Consider the following 10,422-nt stretch of genomic DNA (forward strand, 5'->3'; position numbering starts at 1 on the left):
GTATTTCAGTGCTGGCAGTTTGCTTTCTATATGCTTTAGTTATATATTCTACTTTTGAACACACACACACACACACACACAACAGTTTTATTTGCTTATAAAACAGACAAACACACATTTTAATCATTAGTTAGCAGCTTGTAGATGTATGTTAGTAATTGTAGTATTCTAGACAATGGTCTAGTATCAGACTACCACTTACAATAGCAAATGTAGCCTATTTTCAGACCAGGCCTTTAGAAAAATATTTTTTAGACTTTTTTGGCTGGGCTACAAAGTATTTACAAGAATATCAATGATGTAACCTGGAATCATTGGATGTTCCAGGTCTCTCAACATCAGACACCCTTGCCCAGCCATGGTTGATCAAGCCCCAACTTGCATCCAAGCAACTACCCACGGATCAGCCCTTTTGAGCCATCTTGTGGCTTTCTCTGCGGTTTGAGTTGCAGATTGTATGGCGCTCTTCTTAGCCATTCCTGAGATGCCCAGTCGACTGAGAGCTCTGCTGAGGGAGCGACCTGCAAAGCCTCTACAGCCCACTTCTATGGGCTCATAGCTTGTCCTCCAGCCTCTGCCTCTGCACATCTCCAACAGTACCTGGCACTTGGCACGCTTCCTCTCGTTGGCTTCCTCCATGCAGATTTTTCATTACTGCAATAACAATGTGACAAAAATATAACTGAGTATATTTGACCCAATTAAATTTGCAATAATCATCTAAGACATCTGGATTTTGTTTTTCAATATATTGTTAAAACTATGTTTGTGTGTGTGTGGCATGAATCACTTGGCTATTTTCAGTTATGCATTAAACAGTAAATTGATTGGCTTTCCTTTGCTGTGTGAGTTCTCCTTGGCAACTGAACAGTGTGGAAGGTTTCATTTCTATTGAGCACATACAAGACATACAGTTGAATAATACAGTACACCCAGCCCACAGTCATTTGTGGGCAAAGACCACGAGGTTATGGAACCTAAGGTTGGGTTAGCACAGTCAGGTATGTAGATGAGAAATGGACCTCTGACAGGCCCAGCACACAGCCACAGATTGGCAAAAGTGATGATGTGTGTGCAGAGTTGGCTAGTAACACGCTACATTAACAAACTTTTAAGACTTTTTTTTTTATTTTAAAGGAGTACATTTATGTTAAAAATGTACTTTTATGATGTTAATGATCTTCGTTCCTTCCGTTACATTAAAAAAAGACTTTAATACACATTTTGTGCGTTTCGTTGAACATCTCCTGCCACGACCGTCAGGTGTGTGCGACCTCCTGAGATCTGATGACCCGAGAGGCATCGCATTGGTTTAGTAAGTTAGCCAAGTTAGGGATGTAGACCGACATAACGGACAGCGAACGGATAGGATCCCCTAGTCGGACGAAAGGGGAGCCCTCCGATACTGTGGATGATACATTTTCATTTTATACTTCTACTTTTATTTTACTAATTATTTTTAAAGTACCAATATTTTACTTTATTGCAATCTATCCAACTGTGTGTGGTATTCTGTTGACTGATTTCAAACACGATTAAAAGAAAGCGATACAACTGTTACATCCACATTTCATACCGTTTCGCTGTGAAAACAAACGCTTCAAGCGAAAACAAGTCATCAAACCACAACCAAACGAAGGAAACACTGGTATGGTTCAGATCCATTCATTTAGTCTACCTCGAATGCCTGTCCTTCCAAAGCCTATACTGATTACACAGGGGCCTAAAATCTGAAACTGTTCTCAGTTACACTAGTTTAAACCCACACTTAGAATAAAGCATTCAGTCAGTGCTTAGGCACCATTAAAAACTTGATACTCGGAACTTGCTCATCTCATGTACTTCAGTTTTAAAGATATTAACCCATTTGAACCAGCAGCCTTGTAGCAGAAACCCAATTTGCAAAAATTTGTTTACTACAGATAAGTAATTCTAAGAATTATTTTCTGAGACAAGAGAAAAACAGAATAGAGCACAGTGCTACACTATCGTAGTAGGCTCTGTGTGGGAAACCACTCACTTATGAGAGTTGGGACAGACAGCAAGTTATTGGAGCAGCGTCCTGCATAGCTGCACGCCAAATGTAGCTACGTGCAGATGCACTTTATTGTAGCATATTTGACATTTTGCAAATAACGTGATCTTATGAGCTTTATTTAAAAAAAAAAAAAGAAAAGTTTTTTTTTTTTTTTTAAGCACCTTAAATTGCCAGCTGTTTGTGCAATGTGCAATATAAATGTGCTTTGGAAGGTATCAACCTAACAGTAGAAGTTTCAGAAATTCAGAATCAGACATGATCAGAAAATTGCTGCCACATCAAACTAACTCAGATTTCACTTACTGATTCTACTTGCTGGCTAGAGCTAATGCACCAAGCAAATGTTTAGAAAGACCTTTACTTTCCCACCTCTGATGTAAGTTAGAGCAAGGTGGTGGTTAGCTACACGAAGAAAGGGATCCATATTTATCCCCATTACAAAATCACTACGACGAAAATAACTCATTACAACAGAGGGTGGAAGTGACACATTAGTGTATTAATACTGTGTGTGCACGAGACGGGCACCGAGAGAGACTCTCCCGGGCTTTGTGCATCAGCACAGACACTTCCGAACAGGAAGTGATACAAGAGGGACCGGAAAATATTCAGTTGAGTTCATCCTGGAATCCCAGAACAGATGAGTCTGCCAGGTCCTCCGTGCTCGGCCCAAACGGTGGCTAAATATGCCCTTGCCTAAGGGAACAGTTAAAACCGGTGCTGGAATTCTGTAAATTTCTACTTAAGCAACTAGACAAAGGCTTGTATAAATCTTTTTGCAAGTCTATTGAAAAATGTCAAACGATCAAAACATACAGATCCTGAAGGTATGGTTTTTTTTGTTTTTTGTTTTTTTTTGGGGGGGGGGGGGCAGCTAAAAGCCAGGTTTACCATTTGTGTTTAAAATATTATAATTGGTTTAATAGAAACCAATATGAATGGGCAGGAAGAGTAAAATGGTATTTCCGTGGAAGGAATATGTAATTAACAGGCAAAACTGTTACTGGAACCGCCCAAGCTGAATAAAAGATGAAACGAGTCAAACAAGAAATTTAAAAATGAGCCTTGCTCTTGTCAAAGAAAAAGCTTTTCAAGGGACTGATTTGTGGTCTGGGTGTGGCTGTTCAAGCCCACTAAGATAAGAACTAGAGCAACATTGGCACACACTGACCAACAGCTATCTTTAGCCCCTGTGACCTGATTTCTACTTTCAACTAAAGTTCAACAGCTTTAAGGCTGTTCATTATTAACAGCAGTGATGGAGGAAACCAAATATGCACTCAAACCAAGGTGCAAATATTTTTTTACTGCCAATATTCCATCACTTGCAGAACAAAAGCTATTTGTCAGGTCAGCATCCAGTCTAGTTACAGGCCATCATGAAATCAGAAAGTGCCAAAGGAAGTGGATACAGCAACTGAAATGAAAAGCATATGCAGTTGTTCCACAATACTTTTAAGAACTTGTACACGTAGTTTCACAATACAAGTCACAAGACTCCATTGGACATACATTTAAAAATACAGGCTCCAACTTATGGGGGAATTTACAGCCATTACTGGCATACTTGTGTTCAAGTTTTCAGGGGACAACTATTAAACACATTCCCTCAATTTTCTAAAGGCTTCATTTCTAAAACATTCAAATACTAGTTTTGCAATTTCCTGCTACAACAGGTTTTTGCTCAAAGAAGCCACCAAACTGGAGAAAGCAGGCCCTGCTGGCTCAGCCATTTAAGCAGACAGAACACCACCAGATTAACTATAGAATGATAATGGAGAAATTCATGTTTCACAATAGTTGTGAAACATGAACTTAAAAAAAGGACTCAACCTGCAGCCACTTTAATTTTTATTGAAGCAAGCATATTTTCAGGTCAGGAATCTTCACAATGCTAGAATGGTGAGGTCCCCCCCTCCCCATCCCAGGATGACACCAAGCAAAGGAATAAAAAGGAATGCTAGAGGACTACCCCCACCCCCAATTGAATTTCTTTAAAACCCCCAAATCCCTTTTTTTCATTTTGCATTTTTCTTTTTTTCTGACCTTTTTTTCTTTAAGAATTAACTGGGCCTCTTCTAGACCCGGCTGTATCTTCCTTTTTTAAAACAATTTTCTTTTTTGCAATGTTTATTGTTTTTTTTTCAATGTTTAATCCCCCCTCTTCAGTGAAGCAAGCTTCCTGTCCCTGTAAAAGAAAAACCTGAAATCAGCACAAATGGTTTAGATTTTCCCTTCATTGATATGAACCAGTGAAAACCAGTATTACCTCAGCCTAGACACTTGTTACACCAGCAGAGTTGGTCACATTTTTCTGAGCGGCTTCTTTAGCCTGGTGAGCCTGGAGCACTGCGACAGCCTCATCAACCTGGAACAGGGACATTTCATGACCTTTTATAGACATCTTAATACACCAATCTTCACTCCTGCAAGAAAGTGGTGACTGACCTTGGAGCGCAATGACTCTGGTGACTCCAGCATGTGCAGCAGCTCAGAGTTGTCAATCTCCAGCAGCATGCCTGTGATCTTGCCTGCCAGGGTAGGGTGCATGTTCTGGATCAGAGGAAACAGCCGCTCACCTGGGACAGGAACACACACATTAAGAGCTTGGGGTTGGGCCCAACACGGAGCCTGTTCAAGGATGCTTCCTCTCGCTCGGGTCCTACTCACCCAGCATCTGCTTCTGCTCCTGTGGGGGGGCAGCAGCCAGCATGGAAGCTGTCAGGGGCTCCTGACCCTGCACGTGCACAGCAGGCTGGAAGAGAGTGGTGGATGCAGTGAGTGCCCCCCCTATGGGTTGGAGGCCCAGTGCAAGGATGGTCATGTGCACTAGGGCTGGCTAGCATTGTGCGAGCTCACCTGTTGCAAGGAGACCTGGGGCTGACTGCTCATGTGCTGCTGAGGGTTGCGCACACCTGCGGCATATTTGTACTGCGGAACGCTTCGCACTGGGGCACTCTGGGCCGGAGGGGCCGCTGTAGCTGCACGAGGGCCCATGGTCTGTGGAGCTGGAAACCAGAAGGGTCAGGGTTAACAGTGTGAACAGAGGTAGGTGTGTGAAGGCACCCAGGCGAGGATGAGGACTCACCAACACGCTGTGCGGACATCATACGGGGCACCTGGGAGGCAGGTCGCACGGTGCTGAACGTCTGTGGACGGGGTGCCGACGGCCTCATGGTGGCAGGCATGTTCTGGAAGTCTGGACAAGAAGATGGGGGCGTTATAAGAACAAAGTATGGTCTACCACCATTTTAAAATGGAAAATGCAACTGAGTGCAAATTTATGTTTAACCTGAGCATGAAGAAACTACCAGTTGTATTTCTTTGCAGAAATGATCAAATTATGAACACAATTGCCATCACATGGCATCAATGCTTTCAATATGAAACTCCTGTACATTAAACAGGTTGAAATACAGTGGAGCAAATGCATTGAGCTAATCCATCAAGTTATGAATGTGACGCTTCATGTGAGATGGCAGAGGTACATACGCTGAGGTCTGACCCCCTGTGTCGTCCAGCGTGGACTGGGCCGGAGTTGGGTCAGCTGGCTCGTTGGGTAGTAAGCAGCTCTGTTCTGAGCCTTAAGGAAGACACACAGAAAGTCAGACCACTTTGCACAGGCAGTACCCACATGCCCAAATCAGTTCACAGTAATAAAAGCAAGCGACTGAGGCGAACCTGTGGAATGGCCGCCATGAAGTAGCCGGAGGGCGGGGCATGCTGGTAGGGGTTGAGCACAGGATTGGGCACGGCCCGCACACTAGCCAACCGCTGCATGTACTGGTTGGTGAGGTGGGCCTGCCGCTCCTCCTTGCGTTGCGCCAGGGCCACGTACAGTGGCTTGGTGGCCACAATGCGCCCGTTCATCTCAGTTACTGCCTTGGTGGCCTCCTCCGGCGAGGAGAAGCACACAAAGCCGAATCCCTTGCTACGGCCTCCGTCCATCATGACCTGGGGGTTGGGTGGAGGACAGGGTGAATGGATGAGCATGAGACCAAGTGCTCAGGGAAGAAGTTGTGCGGATGTGGTGGCTGTACCTTGGCACTGGTGATGGTCCCAAAAGGAGAGAACTCTTTACGCAGGCGTTCATCATCAATACCATCGTCAAGGTTTTTAACATAGAGGTTAACACCCTATAAATTAGCATTAAAAAATATTTCACAAAAACAGCAATCACTAACAGCCAAAGACCATTCTAGGGAATACTCAACACTTCAGCACAAGTAAGGCTCAAGAAAGAGTGTAGATAGCCCTATTTATCCCCAACATCTACAGTATTAGATATCAGGGCCCATGAACTACCTCCTCACTGTAGCAACCACTTTGGCCAGTGAGCTCCACTGAAGGTGAGCCACTGAATTTGACAGGGCTGCAGAGGGCCAAGTTTCCTGACGATCCCCAGTCAAGCTGACCTGGTAACGCGTCATGCGGTCCTGCTTCATCTGCTCAAATTTGCGCTTGAGCTCAGTCTGCCGCTCCACCTTCTTCTGAGCACGGCCAACGTAGATGAGCTTACCATTAAGCTCCTTCCCGTTCATCTCATCTACAGCCTAGAAGATATCAGGCAGGAGGGATTCAACAAATGCTCTTACCAAATCCAACATGGCCAATATGCACACAGGACTAGCTGGACACTATTTATTCATTTACTGTTAGCAGTGGCAACACGACTGGACGATGTGTCCCTTTGAGATCAATAACACATCTAATGCTTATAGGCAACATTAACCTTCTGAGCATCCTCGTGCCTTTCGAAACTGACAAAGCCAAAACCTCTAGACTTGCCGCCGTCATCTGTCATAACGCGGATGCTCATTGCGTGTCCTGAAAAAAGACGGGACCCAATCACCACCCCACTCCTCTTAACCAAAAACACCTGTACAGTAATGATCACTCCTGCAGCCCTGTTAGATAAGCACCATGTACATGCAGGTGGAAAACACTTTTACAATGTCAGGAATACCATATTTGCTGAAGACTTCCTTCAGTTTCTCATCATCCATGTCTTCGCCAAAGTTTTTGATGTACACATTGGTAAACTCTTTCGCTCTTGCCCCAAGCTCTGCCTCACGCTCTTTGCGAGATTTGAAGCGCCCCACAAACCTGAAATGGTTAAAAATATTTAGTTGGGACATGCACAAGCTATATAATCAGGATCGCATTCAGGGTACAAAAACACTGTGGTGCACTGCTGTGCCGCAATTCATTACACACCAAAACCCAACGCTGGTTAGTTTCTACACGTTAATGAACAAGTCACCAAACCCTGGTCAGATTGAAAAACAGTCACTCAAAGCTCACTTACACTTTTCTGTCATTGAGCAACATGCCGTTCATTTTCTCAATGGCTCTCTCCGCCGCTTCCTGCGTCTCAAAGTGCACAAAGCCGTACCCTTTTGAACCATTCTCATCACAAACCACCTTGGGGAGAGGGGCAAATGCAAATCAGTCACGCATCTGTCAGCCGTGCACAAAATCAACCAAGTGAACACTCCAGCACGAAGAGTACCAGCATGTCTTACCTTGCAGGACAAGATGTTGCCAAAAGCAGAGAACGTGTCATAAAGGGCTTTGTTGTCGATTGACTTGTCCAGGTTCTTGATGAAGATGTTGCCAACTCCACTCTTCCTCAACGAAGGGTCTCGCTGAGACCACATGATGCGGACAGGCCTCCCCTTGATCACATCGAAGTTCATGGTGTCCAAAGCACGCTCAGCTTGAGGGGAGAGGAAAAAATATATAAAAACCCACACCAGACAAACATGACAATTAAGACACGGCAACAACTAGACTTTTGGTCCACTAGAGTGCGCACTCTCCCTACACTGGAGTCACTTGACCGATATGCTTCCTTTACTTTGACTTGAACGCCTGCGAAGCACGTGTCCACAAACCTGATCTAGTTCGATGGACACCAGTGTCTAAATGTTATACCATCAGATGCCTGGACAAGAAAGTCAAAAACCAGTTAGTCAAGCAACTTTGCGACCAGCAAGGCCTGAACAATGCTGCATGTTCACTATAAAATGCACATGCAGAAAGATCTAACGGTCTGACAAAGTGGTCAAGCTAAGAGCATGTTTATGCTGTCTTCGATCAATTCACAATTAAAAGCAAAATTAAAGGCATATCGTCAAAATGAATACAGAACGATTTCAGTAGTCTGACTCGGGACAAGTTTTCCCGAGGTAGCTATGGTAGTTATAAAATCTCGAGCGGAATTAAAGCTGCCTCAAGTGGTCTGGCCACAAAACAGCATCGCTTTATCAAGCTCATCACGGTAACTCCCTCTCGAATGTTCAATACAAACTTATCTTGGATTTACAGTCTCTGCTCCGCACCCCTCAGCGTTTTTAAAAACCAGATTCAGCCCCATTTGCAGTCTAGTTCATGCGACATCCATGCGGTACTCAAACCGGAAAGTATTGCCTACGATGGCGCTAAACTAGCGTCACCGCGTGACCGAACAAATTATACCACGTTTATTGTTTAAGCGTTACAAATGCCGAACGAAAAAAAATCCAAGATACGACCACTTGTTAAAATAATCGCTCAACTCGACAACTAAGTTAACTAGCTACCTATCCATCTAGACGTTCAGTTAGCTAACGAGCTTATTTGGCTGTCTGCGCACTTGTTAGCATTAGCACGTAGCTAGCAATATGCTAACGCTAACAAGCGTGTACGTAGGCCAAGTTACCCTAGGTAAGTTCGCTAGCTAGACAAACCCATATAAATCGCATACTATCACCAGCAATAAAGCAAGACAAAACTGAAGTTTTTACATTTAAAATATGCCATAAAATACGTTTTATAACTCACCATCTGCAGGTTGTTGGAAGTTGACGTAGGCATACCCGAGCGAGCGACGAGTTATCATGTCCCGGCAGACACGAATGGAGAGGATGGCTCCAGCGGGGCTAAATTTCTCGTAGAGCATGGCCTCGGTTACATCTTGGTGGAGATCCCCAACATACAGGGAAGCCATCGGATAACTAGGTGCGCTGGGGTTCATTTTCCGTTAACTTGTTCGGTCACAAGAAAAGGTAGTTAGCTTAGCTAGCTGAGTTCGATGGAATTCTTTCGACGTTCACGAACCAGCGATCGTTACTCACAAGCCAATTCAAACGGATGAAACTAAAACGACTTAAAAGTCGATTTGAAAGCTTTACTTCATTTAAAACACCTGTTTTAGAAACTAATACAACTTTGATATGGATCGCGAATACGATACCTCGAAAGTCGCTTGGAAAACGTCAGCTAGCTAGGCCTTTCCCTATACTGCTAACTCGACTACCTCGACAGCAACACGTCGATTTAAGTTGTAGCTAGCTGGGATTCCTTTGATATACCGAGGTAAGTTGGCGTCGTGCAGCTCCTGCTTCACCGATTTTTTTTTTTACAAAAAGAAAAAGGATTTTTTAAGTGTTTTTAAGATTTTTAAATTTTTTTTTTGTTTTTTAAATTTTTTATATAATGTGTGCCGAGGCTAGCTCAGGAGCACACACGCATTCACACAGCACTAACAGCCGGGGCTTCGGGGAGGGGCAATCGGCGAGTGGAGCAGATTATATACCCGAGTTTACGTCATCAGCGCGAACGCATCATGAGGCACGTCATCAGAACGAACGATTCGCGTTCAGACAGTGAGAAGAGTGAAGAAAATGAGTTAATTTCTCAGGTAAATTCACAGTTTCTTTCCATTTCCCTTTTAATTAAAGGAACGATTCTGACCAGTTAGTTTGATTTTAAAAAAATAATCCGTTTACTATAATAAAATAGCTATAATATATTAATAGCTAATAATGCTTTTTTCTTCAATAATAGACTTTGATCTATAGTTAGTCAGATTTGTTATCCCCACAAGGAGATGTAGAGAATTTTTCCTTAAAATTCTGTCCAAAGTCAACATCATAAAAATCATCATAAAGCATTCATCCATGTAAAGGCCCAACTGAGCTAGTGGAACCACTCTTACATTCTATGTAACAAGTAATCATCATGCTGTGTGGTCACAAATGCCAGGTACCAGACTCTGGAGAGAAAAGGAAGGTTCAAGGAAGATTGTTATGAGGGCTCTTCATGATGCTGCACTTTGAGGTCATTGCCCAAGAAAAACTCATACAGCAACAAATCAAAACAAGACTGAATGCCCAAGAACATTTAAAACATGGGGATGAGTTTTGGAAGTCTGCCCATTGGTCTGATGAGACTAAATCAGAGATGTTTGGACATATGTATGTTGCTTTTGTTTGGAGAAGAAAGGGAGAGACCTTCAACCAGAAAAAAAACAGTTCATACAATAATCAGCAAATAATGGAAAGTAATCAAATTACATTCCTTTAACATAGCAATATTTTGGATTAGGCTGAAACATTTAT

General features: G+C 43.3%; 1 protein-coding gene and 1 non-coding gene across 3 annotated transcripts; both read right to left on the reverse strand.

The window, feature by feature from the left end:
* Positions 1-3,872: 3,872 nt before the first annotated feature.
* On the reverse strand, positions 3,873-9,585 carry pabpc1b (poly A binding protein, cytoplasmic 1 b). Of its 2 annotated transcripts, XM_027022892.2 has the most exons (16): positions 9,276-9,585; positions 8,864-9,066; positions 7,564-7,757; positions 7,347-7,462; positions 7,005-7,144; positions 6,771-6,865; positions 6,454-6,591; positions 6,079-6,174; positions 5,720-5,992; positions 5,531-5,621; positions 5,127-5,237; positions 4,898-5,046; positions 4,709-4,793; positions 4,487-4,617; positions 4,308-4,406; positions 3,873-4,226 (listed from the first exon to the last, which is right to left on the reverse strand). In XM_027022892.2, the coding sequence occupies exons 2-15, from the start codon at positions 9,054-9,056 to the stop codon at positions 4,314-4,316; spliced, it is 1,905 nt and encodes a 634-aa protein (XP_026878693.2). In that variant the 5' UTR covers positions 9,057-9,066; positions 9,276-9,585; the 3' UTR covers positions 3,873-4,226; positions 4,308-4,313. The 2 variants fall into 2 exon arrangements, with proteins under 2 accessions (XP_026878693.2, XP_026878692.2); XM_027022891.2 differs by having other exon boundaries at positions 8,864-9,585.
* Positions 6,280-6,415, reverse strand: LOC113585432. Its single transcript, XR_003411507.2, has one exon. It is a non-coding gene; the product is annotated as a small nucleolar RNA SNORA5 (small nucleolar RNA).
* Positions 9,586-10,422: the final 837 nt, after the last annotated feature.

Source organism: Electrophorus electricus, chromosome 8, assembly GCF_013358815.1.
Source record: "Electrophorus electricus isolate fEleEle1 chromosome 8, fEleEle1.pri, whole genome shotgun sequence".
NCBI lineage: Eukaryota > Metazoa > Chordata > Actinopteri > Gymnotiformes > Gymnotidae > Electrophorus > Electrophorus electricus.